General features: G+C 28.8%; 5 protein-coding genes across 11 annotated transcripts in view; 2 read left to right on the forward strand and 3 right to left on the reverse strand.

Annotated features, from left to right (window-relative positions):
• Nucleotides 1-4952, reverse strand: part of LOC106685030 (cell death abnormality protein 1) — an 85665-nt gene extending 80713 nt beyond the window's left edge. For all 3 annotated transcript variants that reach the window (XM_067048557.1, XM_014427489.2, XM_067048558.1), the window contains exons 1-6: nt 4823-4952; nt 4534-4668; nt 3717-3857; nt 3113-3256; nt 2690-2854; nt 577-690 (exon numbers count right to left, since the gene is read on the reverse strand). In XM_067048557.1, coding sequence (XP_066904658.1) covers nt 577-690; nt 2690-2854; nt 3113-3256; nt 3717-3857; nt 4534-4668; nt 4823-4856 — 733 coding nt within the window. In that variant the 5' untranslated portion in view covers nt 4857-4952. The remainder of the gene's footprint in view (nt 1-576; nt 691-2689; nt 2855-3112; nt 3257-3716; nt 3858-4533; nt 4669-4822) is intronic.
• The window catches only part of LOC106685034 (uncharacterized), a 23884-nt gene extending 17489 nt beyond the window's left edge, over nt 1-6395 (forward strand). Inside the window, exon 3 of the mRNA XM_014427496.3 lies at nt 5858-6395. Within this exon, the coding sequence (XP_014282982.1) occupies nt 5858-5869 (12 nt within the window). The 3' untranslated portion in view covers nt 5870-6395. The remainder of the gene's footprint in view (nt 1-5857) is intronic.
• Nucleotides 6396-8067: 1672 nt separating this feature from the next.
• Nucleotides 8068-10228, reverse strand: U3-55K (U3 small nuclear riboprotein factor 55K). Its single transcript, XM_014427516.3, has one exon. It carries the CDS (start codon nt 10159-10161, stop codon nt 8764-8766), a length of 1398 nt encoding a protein of 465 aa, XP_014283002.1. The 5' UTR covers nt 10162-10228; the 3' UTR covers nt 8068-8763.
• A 3063-nt stretch (nt 10229-13291) lies between these two features.
• Nucleotides 13292-16209, reverse strand: LOC106685041 (glutamine amidotransferase-like class 1 domain-containing protein 3, mitochondrial). 2 transcript variants are annotated; one of them, XM_014427513.3, is made up of 7 exons: nt 16069-16209; nt 15876-15982; nt 15661-15801; nt 15445-15596; nt 13900-14063; nt 13585-13655; nt 13292-13502 (listed from the first exon to the last, which is right to left on the reverse strand). In XM_014427513.3, the coding sequence occupies exons 2-7, from the start codon at nt 15978-15980 to the stop codon at nt 13353-13355; spliced, it is 783 nt and encodes a 260-aa protein (XP_014282999.1). In that variant the 5' UTR covers nt 15981-15982; nt 16069-16209; the 3' UTR covers nt 13292-13352. The 2 variants fall into 2 exon arrangements, with proteins under 2 accessions (XP_014282999.1, XP_014282998.1); XM_014427512.2 differs by having other exon boundaries at nt 15876-15988; nt 16069-16202.
• Nucleotides 16197-18477, forward strand: part of LOC106685040 (glyoxal reductase) — an 11006-nt gene continuing 8725 nt past the window's right edge. For 2 of the 4 annotated variants that reach the window (XM_014427509.2, XM_067048562.1), the window contains exons 1-3: nt 16197-16328; nt 17632-17758; nt 17834-17914. In XM_014427509.2, coding sequence (XP_014282995.1) covers nt 16326-16328; nt 17632-17758; nt 17834-17914 — 211 coding nt within the window. In that variant the 5' untranslated portion in view covers nt 16197-16325. Of the gene's footprint in view, nt 16329-17417; nt 17567-17631; nt 17759-17833; nt 17915-18477 lie in introns of those variants that run through there. The other 2 variants (XM_014427510.2, XM_067048561.1) reach the window with 2 other exon arrangements.

The following is an 18477-nucleotide window of genomic DNA, read 5'->3' on the forward strand; positions in this document are numbered from 1 at the left end:
ACTGAACATAGTTTATATATTAAAACCTGTCAGCAGGTTTCTCTTATGGATACTAAAAGTACTTTTTTTTAACCAGGTCCTAAACAAGTCGGTTTTTATGCTCTAATAAAGCAGTCAAAGTTTGATGCTTTAATTCTCTGGGCCTCAAAAGGGCCTAATATTGAACCTACTGTAGAGACTCTGATCTATGACCATTTGGAAGTTATATCTACATACAATTTATGATTAAATATTGTGGCAACTGTAGAGCCCTTCTACATTTCTATTTTAAAGTTATATCTATTGAAAATATATGATTAAGTATTAGGGATACTGTGTAGTTCATTTCTGGGCTATATTAATAAAAAATTTGTGTTTGAATTTTTAATAATTTTAACAATTATTTAAAATTTGTGGGGGTAGGTATTATTAGTAACTAATAAATTAAAATTTAAATAAATATTATGTTGAGAGAGAGAGGGGGAATGGAAATCTTTTTTAAAATATTTTAATTGTATAATAATTTTATTTAATTATTATGTAATAATTATTGATGGTAAGTTACTTAAGTAAATAATAAAATTATTGTGAGGTTACCTGGATAGCAATTATTATTTTGTGAATAAAATCCTAGTTTACAAGCACAAGCCTTTCTTTGATTACATTCAGCATTTTTAGGGCATTCGTTAGATGAAGTGCAGTTATCTCCAACTATAAAATACATTATAAATTACAAAAACTTAAGATCGTATTTACTAATAATGCTAAGCTGAAGGTTATTAACAATAAAATTATTAAAATATTTTTATTTATAGTCCTAATAAACTATTTTGCTTTCTGTAAAAACATAAGGATTATGTTAATTTTCAATATCAAAAGTGGATTGCATTTAACAGTAGGTAACTAATTCTCATTGTACTTGTTCTGAGTACAACTCAAGACAAAGTTAAATGGCTATAGAAAATAAGGAAGATTCAAATAGGTTTATTTTCTTCTTTGTCACAAATCTAATTTGATTCTAAACTTTATTCACTCCAAAATATTGCTATTACATCAATAAATTGATCAAAAATCAATATTATCATGGATTTTACTATGGATCAGTTCTTGCCTCCGATTTTCAAAATGTTAGGGTTTAGAATGATGAGCAGAACTATGATGATAGGTTCATTTTTCTCGAAAGAATAAATATTACCATGGATACCATGAAATTATAAAATAAAGCTCACTATATACACTATAGTTTTCCTTATTAAAATAATTATCACCAAAAATCTAATATTAAAAAAAATACTAACTTTTTTTTTATACTTACAATAATATAGAATAAATTACAAATCAATACATGCAGTATTATATTTACGTACATCAATTGATATATGTGTACTTAAATTTGGCTAAACTGAAGAGTCATTTAAAGTATATATTGTTTCAGTTGTCAACTCATAATTTACGAATAATTATTTTTGTTCAAATAAGTAATAATTATCCAAAGATAACTATATACATCTGCTGTTTAGATTTTATGGACTAAATCAGATTGCATTTATTATTTTTTTAAATCTAATAATAAAACGAACAAAGATTGGTTGGTTATAACATTACAAAGCTGGTAAAAATTGACAGGAACTGTTATATCTACACACCAAATTTTCATGCAACTGAATCTTTTGTTCCCTAGTTTTAAATCCAGCCAAACCTCAACAAAATTTGAATCATGGAAAAAGCATTCTAATTATAATTTCATATTTCGTGTTTTACTCTGTTTGGGCTAAATTCCACAATTTTGATTTTTGTTGCATTACTTCTAATGCTTGAACCTAATTTCCCATATCTTTAGAATAAGCTTCCTCTAGTTACAGAAACAGTTAATTTTTATTATTTATAGATTGCATTCCCAATATACTTCCAGCATTTCATTCTTCTGCCTGACGTTTTTATGACTAGTTGAAATTTAAAATTTCAGTTTCAGACTTTTTAGTAGTTATTTTAAAATTGAAATACTGAAAGTTGGAAAAAGTATATCAAAAAACAAAAAAAAAAAAAATGTGTTCTGTATATTCAGTGAAAATTAATAAAATGTGGATGACAAACTTAAACAAAAGCTCATTGTAGTTGAGGTAAGAAAAATTATTTCTATTAGCACTTGGATAATTTACCTATCTAGGAGGATGGGATCATATCATTTCACCATTGAGTCACAAATCAAATTTGCACTGTCTGGATTCCCTGAATCCATAACAAAATTTTATGAAGCAACAACAGTGTACTCTCGAATATTTTTAAGTACCCTACAGCCTGTTCTGGCACAGTAAAAAATAAATTGAAATAATTGTAGTATGCATTCAACTCAGACCTGAATACAGATAAAACTTCTTTCCCAAGAAATGCATGAAAATAAAGTAAAGATGTATTTTAATCTAAGAATGTTGCTCTGGTACAGCCTCAGCAATGAGAATAATAGTTTCAGCAGCAAGAAGAACAGCTCTAACATTTCAATATAATTAATTCACTTAGTCTATCAGAAAGAAATGTTCCTTGAGGCTGTATTATAGCCAAGATGAATGTATAGGAAGTCTTGAAAACCATTTCATTCAAGTGGAACTTGAAAATTGCTTCTTGTTTGAGAATCCATGCTGTCTAATAATTCTCGCGCACGAGTTATTTTGTAAAAAATATTATGAGAATATCAAAAAGTAATATTTATTACCTTTTGGTGACATTAGAGAGTTGGATTGTGTAGATGCAGCTAATAATGTTATAGTTTCGGCTTTATAACTCACAGAAGTTTGATTTTTACTGCATTTTCTATCTGTTGTGCAAAAAGCATTTTTGAACTGACAATCCAAATGTATCCCACAGGAATCACCAGGATCTAATGAAACAAAAGTTTCATAATTAGTTTGATGAAGTTGAACTTTGTAATTAGGTGACAATTGAATTATTGTAAAATGAAAGGATTTTGAATAACACATATATATTTTTTTTTTTTGCAATAACCTGAAAAACGGAAATTTAATTATTTTGTTTTGTGACCATGAAAAGTAATTTTACAGTATTTTTCAAATTTCTGTATTAAACTACAATTTAAATTGCAAAGTAAGAAAAACAATGTGAATAATAGAAAACTCACTATAACTTTTCCGTCTGCAAGAACTGTATTCCCTTTGATAATAACCTGGGGAACATTCACAGATCTTTTTATCATTGCAAATGGATGCTTCAAAATCATAACTAACAAAGCAGTTTTGATCATGCTTACATGGTTCTCCAAGGCCTAAAAACAAAAATTTATTTATTTATTGAAATTATGTCTTTTAAATTAGATCATTCATAATAATTAAAATATTTGGTACATTAATAAAATCTATATTTATTGCATACAGTTAGAATTAAGTATCCTTTAAATAATGTATACTAACATAGAATTATACAAACAAATTATGTTGAGGTATACATAGGTACATTAAAAACCAATTTTATTGAAAATTAGCTCAATAAAATAAACTTTATAACTCACATATAACATTATACAAGTAAAGAATTGAAAAACTAAGCCTCCAGTTTCGGTAATGATGGGATTAAGGTTCCTGTATAATATCTAAAGACCTGAGACAACTTTATTGAATTAGTATAATATTATTTTATAACTTCATCATACTTGGTACGAATAATTTTTTTTTGTCTAAAATAGTCTAAAAAATACAAAGTAAAAGTAATATATTTTAAGATAATACCTGCTGACTTCCAACATTTTCCAAGGAAATAATGATAGCCATCTGCGCAAACACAAGTATTGTTTAAACATATTCCTCCACTCTTCAAACTTGTGGAACACTGAATGTTATCCAAACAAGCAGTCCCATATCCTTCAGCGGCTGTAAAAACAATAATTTTCATAAAGAAATACTTTGGTGAAATGGTAAAGAAAACATTTTGCTTGTGAACCATTAATAAGGTTTTGGTGACCCTAACACCTGAAAGTTCATGTACTAAATGTCATCATCATATCGCACCTTTGGAGAAACAAGACATAATTTCAAATTTTTCCTAAAATGAGTTAATAATACCAACGTCTTATATTCTTAGAAGTCAACTCTATTCGAAGTAAACAAGGCAGATTTATATGAAAAAATCTAAGTGAGAAATGAGTATCACATTGAATATATTAAACAAAGAAAATTTCAAAATATATTAATTAAGTTAATATAAGAGAACAAGAACTCAAAAAGTATATTTTTTTATATTTCAAAAAGCAAGCCTAAAGTCTTATATACCAAATCAACTCTAACGTAAACATCATCAGGAAAGAAAAAGACAAGATAAAAAAAAAACAGAATGCCTCACACGTGATCAAAACACACACCTCAAGACATACTCAAATGAATGTATGAGAAATGAGACATTTTGTCTAAGGTTTGTGTTTATGTTATCTAGTCTTTTTCTGTCCTGAATTGGAAAACAATGATAAACTTGAGTCTTTGTTTTTGGAATCCTCCAAGGAGGATAAAATATATTTGATGAAATGGGTTATCAAAACAAAAACTGTCATACCTATCAGGCACTGCGTATGAAGACTGTTTGCAACATACCCAGATGGACAAACACATGATTTTTGTTCACAAACAGCTCCGATCATATCACAATCATCACTGGTAGAGCAATCATCACTCGACTTCACATTTACAACTAAAATCATAATAAAATTTTTGCTAAATTATTCAATGCTTGACTTAACATTTACAACTAGAATCATTTTAACATTTTTTGATAAATTATTCAATACTTGAAATTATTTGGTACTTATAACAAAGGTTTATATATATTTTAAAATAATTAATACCAAAGATTAAGAGTATAAGAAGATATACTCCCATTATGCCGGTGAGACTAACTAATCTAATCACAGTTGCACCTGATCCCTCTTGAAAATTGATAACAAATTCTTAATGAAATGTCTTAGCTAAATGATCAGGTCCCATTCTTACTTTCTTTATCTCTTTTTTCTTAACAACATAAATTTATTGAAGAAAAAAAATGACCTGTCATTGAAATAACAGATTGTTTTTATGTAAATAAAATTTATAATATTACTTTCAGTTTTCAACTTAATTTATAAACATGGGGGAAAAAAAAGTTTAATAATTAAAGTTGTTTACTGCATTAAAAATTCATACTGGACTTTGAGGATTAAATATCAGTCAATTTGAAATTTAAAAATTAATTAATACAAAATACAAGGGGATTTTTATTTAAAAATAGATATTTGGTCTAAATATTACGGTCATCTTCAGGGCAATGCAAGATAGATATGAGAACTATAAATAAAATTGATATTTAAAAAAAAATAATGACAAATATTTATGAAAAAGAATAATGATAAAAATGATTGAAAAAAAAACAAATATATACACTGCCAGTTAAGGACTACCTCGACTGGTCTTTTTTGAGACAATTCATTATGCATTATGTTTTCGAATAAATAAAAACAAATTCAAATAGCTTTTTAAATGGAACTTTAATATATTAAAATTACATAAAATAATACAAATTTAGAGGAATATAGTAAAAAAAATCAAATTAATTTTTAACATTTGAGGTAGAGTTTACAGACACAATTGGTGAGGTGGAGTCCATCCCGAAACTTTTTTTTTTTAAATCTATTCAATTAAAAATTAACCCAAGTCCTTGAACTTTATTTATTGCACCTTGCCCTGAATGGTTGGCTGCCTGGCAATACAGCCCTTAATCTTGTAATAAGTCGTCTCTAACTTACTTTTAATAATTTCCATCCCAGACAGTTTTTTTAAAAAACCTATTTTTAAAATGAATTTTATTATTAAATTCAATAACTAAAATTTATTTTATAATTTTCCAGGATTCATCCTAGAATGACAGAAGTAAATAAAATATTTAATAGAAATTCATGCTCTCATGGTATTACTTGCGAGAAAGTGGTAAGGTTTTGCTACTAGTGACAGAAAAAGATAATCAGTAAGTCGTTTATTTAAAAATAAATACATGAGCTTCAAAAATAATACTATATCTTCAGCCAATAATATAACATCCACTACTTACAATACCATTGCCAGTCTCCTTCAAGGATCTTACCAAGTCTAATATTGCCAGTCTCCTTCAAGGATCTTACTAAGTCTAATATTGCCAGTCTCCTTCAAGGATCTTACCAAGTCTAATATTGCCAGTCTCCTTCAAGGATCTTACCAAGTCTAATATTGCCAGTCTCCTTCAAGGATCTTACTAAGTCTAATATTATTCAATCTATTTATAAATGACAATCTGAAAATCAAAAATGTTAATATTAATAATGTTAGCTCTGTTTACTGATGATACACCGTTATACTCCTCTTCTTAGCAAACTGACACAATAATTAATAAACTAAAAGCTTTAAAAAACTAAATCAAAGTCAAATGGGTATTACATCTGACCATTGAAACAGAAGCCATAATTTTCACAAAATGACGACCTATACTTCCCTCAAACATATTTTTAAATGATGCTCATGTACCTTTTGCTAAATCCATAGGCTAATCAGGAGTAATTTTAGATGATAAACTTATATTGAACAAGCTAATTAATTTAAATATTTAGGAGTTACTGTTATTGAAGTGGCTAATTAATTTAAAATGATAAAACTAAGAGGAAATAATATACAAAACATCTCCATATTTTAATAAAAAATTAAAACTATCTCAGAAAATAAATTGATACTATATAAAGGTGTTCTAAAGACTATCTTAACATAACTCATATCTCTTCTTCGAGCTTCATTAATTTGACCAAATTAAAAACCTGCAATTATTACAAAAGAAATGCCTAAAGATTGTAAACAACTATTCATATTATACAAGAATAACTAAGATGCATTCAGAACTAAATATACACACAGTAAAAAAACATATATACAAATTTAGTCATAATTTGTTTCAATCTTCCTTCAATTGGTTAAAGGTTTCATTAAAAACCCTTTAATAACTGAAATAGGAAATGATCCAAAAACAACAACCTGTATAAACATGTATATATACCCATAAAAATAATCAATAATGATCTCTACTTTACTTTATTTCAAAACTGTTAAGTTTTTTCTTTTAAGTTTATATTTTACCAAAATAAACCATAGCAGAGCATAAGAAATAAGTTTAAAAAAAATTAAAATCTGTAGCACAAGAACCAACCCATGAAGGGTCAGCCAGGGTAGCAGTACTTTGTAAGGAACTACTGTTACTAGGCCAGTGGTTGTGCAAGGAGGTGAGTTGGTCAGAATCGGGCTCGACCGCCTGGTGGACCCCAGGAGAGCGCCAGAACCCACAGGAGTTGACTCACAGCTACAGTCTAACAGAAAACAATTTTATGCCCAGCCGGATTCGAACTCGGCTCCTTAGAGTTAGTAGCTATGTGCCTTACCCCATGGGTACCATGTTCCCCATAAGTAACAAGTAGCAAATAAAAATGAATTTCAATCCGAAGCAATGTAATAATTATTGTACATATTAAAATTTGTGAAATGAAACCTGATATAAAAAAACCTTTTTAATATAACCTTTTTTAGCTTCCTTACAATATTTCTCTTTAATAAATCCTAACACCCTTCTTAGCTTCCTTACAATGCTTCCGAACATGGGATTTTTAGTTTAAAATTGTATTATTTACACATCGAATTAGAGAGAAAATAAATTCTTGAAAAATGTGTTTACTAAACAACTGAAGGTACTGAAAAGAGGTTTGTCTTAAATGAGTAGTCTGGTGACCTTAGACCTTAAATTTTTTAACCTATAGATTTCATATGGTTAATCATTATCACATAAAATAATTGTATCTTCCCTGAATTAATAATTTACAAAAAATGAATTGCAATTATGTTCATTAATAATTAATATTATTTCTGATATTGAAATTTCATATATCCATTTACAAGTTCAAAATTAAAAAGAAATGCAAAAACACATACAAACACAAATTCAACTATCAAATAAATTCTACAGTCTAAAATAGGTGAGATAAAAAGATGAATAACAATAAAAAACAATTTTTATTACATTATTTACATTTAGATTCAAAATAAAAAAACCAACAAACATTATAAAATATATATACATACAAATTATAAATTATTTAATCTTATGAGAATCAATATCTGTAATATACAATGCTAAGAGTTATTTATATTTACAATAAAAAAAGTCCATAAATTTGAATGAGCTGATATTCTAAAATTGAAATACTATAACCTTCCTATAACTAGTAGTCATACAGAAAATTAAGATGAGTCAGATATATTGGACAGTAGTTTTTGTCTCAGGTACATGTTCAATACAATGTTAAATCTATTATTTATAAGACAATAATATACAAACACTCTTCGGTTATTGTTAAAAATATTTGGAATTAATATAAAAAGGAGGATAACAATTACTGCTTGCTTACAAAATATAAATTCTATGTACAACTCTGAACACAGAAGAACTATATAATACAAAAATGTTTTACACTAATCATTAAAAAAAAAAAAAAAGAGAATAAAAAAAAAAAAATTAAGATTATGAATGCATTGAAGAAATTTTCAAAACAATGTAGGACATACCTGTAAGTCCTTGACAAAAACAAATATATCTCAATACAATTATTAAAATAAACACATGAAGGTATATGATACCTTCTAAAATAATTTTTAGTTAATACCATAAATAGATTTGATTAGAAATAAATAGTCCAACGAAAACTGATACATCGGGAAAAATGATCAATAACGCTTTAAAAGCTAATTATGAAGTAGTAGTCAACAAATTATTTATAACGACAACACAGTTTTTTGCTTCCTTCACTTTAGACCACCGGCCTAATTTATGTTCTTGTCCGACACCCAACACAAGGTAATTATTATTAGGACTAAAAACCATTGAATTGATGAACCCTTTAACGGGAATTGAATAAAACTCTGTAAAATTTCTATAATTATCAGCACAGTTCCAAAACCTAACATTGCCATCATTTGATCCAGAGGCAAAAATTTCAGAATTCGGTACACAAGCTACACTTGATATCCAATAAGGCTCACCTGACAGCGGGTCGAACCCATGAGCAGATTCTACCTTTGCTAAAGGTTTTTTCTTCAGTGTTCCCCATAAGCATAATGATCCATCTTCACTACAAGAAACAAAATGAGCATCATCGAGTCTTTTAACTGAATCAATACTTCTAGAATTTCCATTGTAGATGAGTTGAGTTTCCTCTTCGATCTTCCAAACCCTACATGTGCTATCAGTACCACCTGCAGTAACTGCCCTGCCTTTACACAAAACATCTATACCTGTAATGCAATCATGATGACCAAACAATGTTTCAATATATGCCTTTTCATTCATACTCCACACTTTCACAGTCTTGTCCTTCGAACAGCTGTACAAATTTTGAGTTATTTTACAAAATGCCAAACCAGTAACAGAGGCTTGATGTCCGAGAAAACTATGATAATGATTGAAAGTATCAGCCTCCCAGATTTGAATCACTCTTCCTTCATCTGAGGAGGCCAAATATTTATCATCTTCAGAAACAGCAATAGCAAGGATAGAAGATGAGTGCAATTTCTCATTAGATTTATCTTTATGTCTCGGAGGCAAACATTTAACCTTAGAGCCGTCAATAGTCCACTTAACTATAGAACCATCTTTAGAGCCAGAATAAATATACTTACAGTCAGATGATAAAATAACAACAGTAATTGGCAACTTGTGCTCTTTACACTTCAACACTTTAATATTTTCCTCATTAATTTCCTTATTAAAATTTTCCAATAGTTTCTTCTTGAATTTGCCAGCTTCAACCAGCACATCTTCTTTAAGCCGATCCAACACAACTTCATTCAATGCTTCATCATTTTCTAATTTCGTTTTTTCCTGTTCTTCGATTTCTTTTAAATATTTTTGAGCAAGCTGCAACTTTTTTTCTTGGGCCGTTAAAACTTCCTCCTCTGATTCTTTTCCATGATCATTGAAATTTATCTCTTCTTCATCACTTGGAATTTCTTCATCATCCAAATGCGTTGTTGGCTTCAGGATACTCTTCTTTTCTTTTTTAGCATAGTGGACCTTAGGTTTTTTAGCTTTTCGTTTTAAAACGCCATTTGGTTTGCTACTAGGATTTCTAATAAAAAAATTAGACATAGTGGAAATTATAACCGTACATCAACACACAACAACCACGTGTGAACATAACACCTTACTGAACCTTCCATTAAAGGTTATTTCTTTATTTTCCAAAGAGAATATTAAGTTTAATAAGTACCAAGCAATTATCAGGCTGCATGGCAGGTTTCCTAAATTTTCTTTTTTTTACTTAATTATATTTCATTTTATATTAATTACTACAATTATTTCATATGTTTATGAATAAGGTGAAATTTCAAGATGAAATGACTTCAAGACAAGTTTTGCTGGCTAACTTGGAGAGTATTCTGCCTGCAAAGCTTCTTTCCATAATAAGCCATCAAACTAATCATCTCCCTAAATAAATAGAATTAATGGCTGCTTTATAGATGATCTAGTGTGGAGCAAAAAGAAAATAGTAAAATCTTTTTGGCAGACTTGAAGGGTATACTGCCAGTAAAGCTTCCTTCCAGAATAAGCCAGTTAACAAATCATGTACCTTAAGCTCAGAATATTTTAGGTTAAAAAAAAATATTTTTTTGTAATTAAATAAACTAAGCAAAGAAGAAAACTGAGTGACTCAGATTATTTTTGTCAAACAAAGAAAAAAATACCTTATCTAATACAACAATTTCAAATTTTAGGTATCACATAGTTCATCAATATTGATGAGGATCAACACATATGCTGATCTTTGTCTATTCATAATAGGTTTGTGATATTTTGAAAGAAGTGAGTGGACATGAGGACCAAACACGTCAGGACGAGGGTCCTAGTGTCTAATTCAAACATTGCGAGTTTAATTCCCACCCGGGTCCGTCAATATTTATTTGGTGGCAGTCCCATGAAATGAATCCTCACATTACTTGTATAAGGAAGACTTATGACAAAAAAAACAGCGAAATCATTTTTTTTTTTTATCTTCTCTATATTGTATTGTTTTAATTATTTTTTCAACATGTAAAACTTAATAAATAATAGTCTAAAAATATGTACACTTTATAACTCTAACGCTTCAGAGCGGACGATCAAAATATCATTCTAGATCCGATTTGTAAATTCTTGTTGGTACCAGTAGTAGCTACTTCACGAAATGATTTTATAATTTATACATTTTACAATTTTTGTAAAACAAAATATAGAGAATCTGTTTATGTAAAAGAAATATTTATATCTACAATAGAAGGTACTTAAATGTTGTTTAATTAAAATAATAATTATTATTTATTGACTGATAACCAGTCAGAGAACATCCGCATAAAACGATCCACTAAATTAGTCATTGGTTTTACTAATTTTGACAGACGACGATTCAAATAGATACTGCAGTGTAAAGGCTAATCTATCAGAGGAACTCTCTTGAGGTAGGTGGGAAAACTTCTCTTAAATGTTCCCTCAAGAGTAAAAAATAATAATAGTAATATTCATCTTCTACCACTAATTCTCTAAATACAATCATGTAGACATCCAGTTAGTCATCTTCACAATAATATCGTTCATTGAAAAATACAATTTATAATGGGAAATGGTGTAAACAGAGATAACTTCAAACAGTTATATTTCTCTTGCTTCTTAATGTTAACAGTCCTAAATCCAATCCACTAGAGGATTCATTCAATGAGCTTTAGAAGATTATCTTAGCAATACTTAATTTATTCACTACCATTCATAGATATTCCTATCTTAACCCTTTTATCCCTCAACAATATATCTTGTTCCTAGAGTATGGACAAAATTTGCTAACTGCGATATATCTTAATCGAAACGATTCTATACATCATATTTATCAAAGAGTGAGAGGTGAGGGCATACGCAATAAGTTCTGCAATTACGGCACTTTTGGCAAATACTTTGACCAACAATATATCTTTTGCAACTAAAGGGTTAAATTGACAAATTATTGTCCTCTAATGGTGCCTCTACACACTTGCCAAAATATGGTTAATTCAAGAATGCACAAGCATGTGGATGAGTTATTTGGAATAACTGGCACAGGTTAGTCTGAATATGTGGTCGACCCATTGAGGGACAAATCTAAGGGTACTTGTGCTAAGTTAGCCTTATTTTAGAACTGCTAACGGACAAATATTCGCGTTTTAGTTATTCAAAGAATTTCCCCAACCTTTGTTTTCAATAATAACTCTAGTTTAAGATTGTATACTTTAAAATTCTAACGATTTGGAGTAATTAGTTTGTTTTAAAATTTTGACAATTAACTTAAGCGGTTAATTTAATACAGCATAAACATAAGTTCATCAAAACATTACATGTTTGGGTAATTGCGTTAATAAGTTTCTAATATAAAATTGTAGAACGAAAGTCGAATTTATAAGTTATATAGTACTACTTCTATCTGGCACCTACTTTGCTAATATTTAAGTTTATTTTTATTTCACCTACCTTTATTTTATTTTTTTATTGAAAATCGAATGTAATAGCCGATAGAGCACACAAGATATGAATACCGACACTTGTTATTTTCTTTGTTTACCAAACATTAGTAAGTCTTCGATTCGCATTAAGTGGAAAATATGTAGATCCAGCCTGCAATTAGGTCTACTTCTAAATTATCACAATTTCCTTTTAGACACTTTTGAATTCTTCTACCTCTATGCTCCAATTTTATTTTATAACCTTTTGACAGTACACTCAGAATACGAGAGGTTATACTGACGCTTAAGCTTGTCAAGTTTAGTTTAGTTTTGTTGTTTGTCTCTTAAGTTAGGTTCTATTTTTGTCTTGTCAAGTTTGGTTACATTTTGAATAATGTTCGGCAAAAGAAAACCAAGAACAAGGAATTTTTACCATAATTCTAAAGATGCAAAACAACTTAATGAACAACAGAAATACATTGACATGTTAATAGACAATGTAAGGCAGTACTTTATCAAGTTAGATCAGGAACATAAGGAGCTTACTACACTACAGGCCTATTTATTGGCCAAGAAGATTCAATCAGAACAAGGAAAGAAATTAGAATCTACAAGTAAAGTGTCTAAGTGCAGTGATCAAAGTGAAATAATTAATACCATTAAACTAGATCTGTGTTCCAGGCTTCAAGAGAGTGAGGAAGAAGAAGATGATTCGGAATGAGGACTTAATATTTCAATTAGAGGGTATAATTCTTTGTTACAAAACTATGAACATGTAATTTTAAAAAATAAACTTGTTAAAACAAATTAACATGATGCACATTTTTAACAACATATTTAATTTGGATATTTCTGTTTTAAATGGGTAAGCATATATCTAATCATTACTCCAATGCCATCATCAATCTCATGGAATAAACCATCAAACATGAATGCTGGGGTCGAAAAGACCAAGTTTTTCTTATCAAAGACGAATTCCGACACATCCTAAAACATTAAATATTCAATTAACCATAAATTAAAAAAAAAAAAAAAAAAAAAAAAACTTATAATTCAAATTGAATATTACTGTTTCTTCACAGATAGCTCCGAGTTTCCTGGCATCCTCAATGGCGCTCCTGTGTGGCCACCTATTGGCGCCTGTACACAAAATGTAGAATATTAATTCAACTAACAACTTGTTCTAAAATCCATTGAGAAAATTAAATAATACATAATTACAATTTTTTGATTAATTTATTTTCAATGGAGAATTATCAAATTATTAAAGAAAAAAATATTTTGGTTAGATATTAAAATAAAAACAGATATTTTTTAAATTTTATGTTTAGTCATTAATAGTTTTATAAACATTTAAAAATTGATAAAATATAGTGATACTTACAACTTCTTCCTAAGGTTATGTTAACATTGCATATAAGTTTTGCTGCAAGAATGGGTGAAATGCAACATAGCGCAATTGGTTTTTTGGCACACTGAAAATCTTTCAGTATTTGTTCAACCTCCGGTTGTATAGTGAAGTGAATACCGTTGACAGCATAATCTGAGCTATAACAAACATTCATAAATTTTTTTAATATTAGTATAATTTTTCAAATACAAATCTAGGGCAACAAAAACAATTAAAAAAATGAAACTGGCTTGTTGGACAAAAGATTATAAGTATGTAAACAATAAATGTCACTTTTCAAATCCTTTCTTTGATTATAATTGATTACTAAACAAAACTGAAATAATTCAAAGCACAAAGTGGGAATAAGTTCATAGCCTAGTCACTAGATTTATGAATAAACATGAGCAACAGAAGAGAAAGCTTCATGTGAAATATACTATCCAATAAGTAAGACCTTGAATCATAAAACATAAAGGTTCATTGTTTACAATGAACACATAAATATATCTATATGAAGCATTTGGTTGTAAATCATGGTATCTGAAATGTACTACGAATAGAAGTTTATGGATTCACGTGATTCTTTAGAGCTGATTTCTTAAATTTTTGAAAGAAATTTTAGAACATTTTTATTTTTAAAAGAATAATTTTATTAATAAATTAGGTAAGAGGCTCATGGTTTAAAGTAAGGCATTATAATTAACAATTATTTTAAGATAGTGAAATTTTTCCTTAATTAAGTTACCAATTTTTACAACCTAATACAACATTAATTTAAAGCAAACATTTTGATCCATATTGCAGGTCTTCATCAGATCTTATGCCTAACTGGCAGGCAAGATTTATAAATCATATTGTAAGTAAATTAGTAATCATCAATGAGGAAGTAAGAAAACATTCGCTTTTAATAAATGAGGCAAAAGAATTTAACTTATATTTATACAGAATTGAACTTTTTTTTACTTCACTGGTATCTCTAGGGCTGATTCATAGAGTTATAAAAAAAATTGTAGAAAATTTTAATCTTTAAAAGAATAATTTTGGTATAAAATTGTGAAAAGACTCTTGGTCGTGATTTGATTTGTTCCAAGAACCAGTTTTGACTGTCATCAAATGGAGGCATATGCAATGTACAGATTTTGGAATGGAAAAACCTACTTTGAATATACCAACTAGTTATCTGACAGTAAAATGTGGTCCTACAACAGCTGGTACAATGGAACGATTTGAAAATAATATTTTAACATTGTGAACGTTTGCATTCAATTACCACATTCTATGACTGAGAGCCTCAAATAAGTAGTTAACTATTTTTAATTCCTTACTTAACATTGTATCCTTCATTATATATAAGCAATTAATTTACTTTCAAGATAAGAATTAGAAATAAACGATATGAATGAAATGATTCTACGACGATGTGAATGAATAGATATAATAATCCTCTTACAAAATATTTATAGCTTATGGCTTTTTGATTTGATCTTTAAGGGAGTATGAAGTAATGAGTTACTTGGCAAACTGAGTAACACTCACAGATTCTTTGCTGCGCCAAATCCACCAGGAAATATGACAGCTTCATAACAGGACTGAGTTTCTATTAACTTACAAAGATTCTGAATATTTCCTCTAGCTATTCGAGCAGATTCATTGAGAATGTTTCTTTTATGTGACTTATCCTCTTCTCCCTAAACAATTGTTCACTGTTAATATAGTAATTTTAGATTTTTTAAATTATTTAAATCAACTTACTTTTAAGTGATCTATAACATGCAACTGTGGAGCATCTGGTGCAAAACAACAGGGAACAGCACCATTTCTAGTCAAATGGGACAAGACTGAAGCAGCTTCATGGATTTCTGTTCCATCATACACACCACAACCAGACAACACCTAAACAAATATATTATAATAAATTTATTTTCCAATTTAAATAATGGCTTCAAATGACGTAAAACTTAACTTACTACAGCAATTTTAGTAGGATCACAACTCATAAAACGATTACTTTTTATCAATGGACTTCCATGGGCCAAATTGAGCAGGAAATTTGATACTGGCTTCCTTAACATTTCTGAAGCTCAATGAAGATGGAAAAATTAATATTTTTATTTGGCTAATAAGCATTTAATGATTTTATTATATAAAGACTAATCCTACCTTAATCCTCAAAACGATTCTGGCGGAAGGTTGTATTTCGGAACGGTTACCATTGCCGAACACTTCCCGTATACGTCAAAACTTCATCAGTTTTCAACGCTTGTCATCACAAAATGTAACAGTTTATTCATAACTCATGTTTCTATTAAATTTAATTAAATAATTCATCTGTTCATTTGATTCTTTTTTACTTGGACAAATGTTATTTTGTTATTAGCGTACTTTCTGACTAGGCTGTATTAGACGACTTTTGGAGAATGGTAAGCCATGTAACATTTAATTTATGTTTAAACACTTCGAATTCATTTAAAAGTATGATTTTTGCATTTATACTGAATAGAAAGAGTATTTTTATAAGAATATTTCTTGAGTATAGAACTCTGCATAAAAAGTCGGAACAAGAATTCGATGACATTGAAATACATTACAAAGGGTATATAGTAATTTAGTGGTTAAAGTTTATCGAATGCAATTTTGTATTTTGCAAAGACTTTCAAATCAGCAAGTTTCATAAAAACCGTTTGACAAGCGCTTCTGTCAAGATGGATAATCCAGTACTGATTCTGCGGCTTTTATATTGGGTACTACGAAAAGAACTTGAGGAGTATCATGTGTTTTTGACTTGTGTCTTCATAATTATTGCACTGTACTTTATTTTTCATATCCAATTGTTCCAGGAGGATTTCTAATTATTAAAAAAACACGTTACATACGCCACTATCAATCTCAGCACTTGAATAAAATTGAAACATTGGATTTATACTTCCATAACACTCATTCTGAACTGAATAATTGTCAAGGGTTTTCAAACTGGAGATATCTTCTTCTTTGCAGTTTGTCAACATTCCAATAATTCAAAAATTGGGACCATCTTTTGGCGTGTGTTGGTCTGATGGATGTTGAGCGAGATACGGATGAAATAAGAGGACGAATAAAATTGTATTGAGCTGCGAGAAGGAAAATGGCGTAATAGCCCACTTCCTGTGGCGTAGAGGAAAAAAAAAAATAATAATTCAAAAATTACTTTATAAAAACAGAACTGATAAACATTTTCTAGTTCTAAGTTAAAGGAATTCTTCTGGTGAGCCATATAAATCTTCCATGATTTAATTTCTTCCAAACGGCTTGTGATCGTTGATTGAGGCTGATGCAAGGTACCAACAGGGTCGGGGAATAGAGGAAATTTATGGTTAACAGATGACAGTTACATTTGAAAGTGAAAAAAAAGATATAGAAATCGCTAATTGGAGACAAAATGTTAAGTTTCATCATGAGAGTCACTTATTTTCTTCTTCATTTGTTCTTCGAATAAAAACATATGGTAATTCATTACATTGTTAATGTTTTAATATAATTAAATAAACTGTAGTGGCCCAGATTGCTAGTGTTTGCGGGTCTTAGTTTGTAGGCTCCTATTCTAAATGAATTAAAAATAACTTCCATCAGACATCTTAGACCAGACAACAATCATTGAAGCATTTAATCTATAATCATAATGGTACGATCACAGTTATAATAGACAGTAATACATTAGCGCAAGTTATATTGATTTTCTTATTGTAGGAGGAAGAAGAAGAAGAGGTAGATGAACAGAGCTATGATGGGACGAGAAATTCGCTGAAACCCTTTAGGAAAGTTAAAGACACAAAAATAACGCTAAATAATGGAATACAAATGCCTGTTTTAGGATGTATGTAATACAATGATTAAATTAAATGATATAGGTTAAAAAAAAATTATATTTTTGTAAAATAATAATTTTTAGTTGGGACATATAAAATTCAAGGACTCGAAGATGTTTATCAAATCATAAAATTCGCATTATCTGCTGGCTATAAATTATTCGGTAAGTTTGGTTTATGTATTCATAAATATTGTAAAGATTAAATGCAGGTACTTTCTTATTAGATTTAAAGTAAACCACTATATTTCATATAGCTAAACCATTTTTTATTTTTATACCTGATGGGCCTTACATGGTTGATATAACTTATATTATATATATTTTTTAACAGTGATTATGAGGGGGTATAGTCATACAAATGACACCCCTAACTATATAAAATGTTCTTATTAAAAGAAAAGAAAATAAATAGATAAGAATAATGCTTCTTAATGAAAGAGGAAAGTAAAATTAATAACAAAAAATAATGATATTGATACACTTAAATAAAACAAACAATTGTCTTCTAATAGTAAAAAGAAAAAAGTTAATTTGAAAAAGGGAAGAGAGAAAAAAAATAATAATAATGAATAAATAAAATGAATAATAATAATAAGTAAATAATAAGTAGTGTGACTATGAATTAATTTTATATTTATTAAAAAATTATAAAAGAATGTCCTGCAGCAGTCTGGGCTTCAGTCTTCGGGTTGAGGTTGGGTTTCCCAGGTTGTAGGTCACTGCTC

This window comes from Halyomorpha halys, unplaced genomic scaffold (genome assembly GCF_000696795.3).
Source record: "Halyomorpha halys isolate HHAL.00 unplaced genomic scaffold, Hhal_1.1 Scaffold652.1, whole genome shotgun sequence".
Lineage (NCBI taxonomy): Eukaryota > Metazoa > Arthropoda > Insecta > Hemiptera > Pentatomidae > Halyomorpha > Halyomorpha halys.

What these genes read in the sequence shown, in the direction of transcription:
- LOC106685041 (XM_014427513.3), bottom strand. Translation starts at nt 15,980, where the DNA reads ATGTTAAGGAAGCCAGTATCAAATTTCCTGCTCAATTTGGCCCATGGA. An exon ending in ATCCTACTAAAATTGCTGTA is followed by an intron (nt 15,802 to 15,875) that starts GTAAGTTAAGTT and finishes ATATTTGTTTAG; the next exon opens with GTGTTGTCTGGTTGTGGTGT. An exon ending in ATGTTATAGATCACTTAAAA is followed by an intron (nt 15,597 to 15,660) that starts GTAAGTTGATTT and finishes ACAATTGTTTAG; the next exon opens with GGAGAAGAGGATAAGTCACA.
- U3-55K (XM_014427516.3), bottom strand. Translation starts at nt 10,161, where the DNA reads ATGTCTAATTTTTTTATTAGAAATCCTAGTAGCAAACCAAATGGCGTT.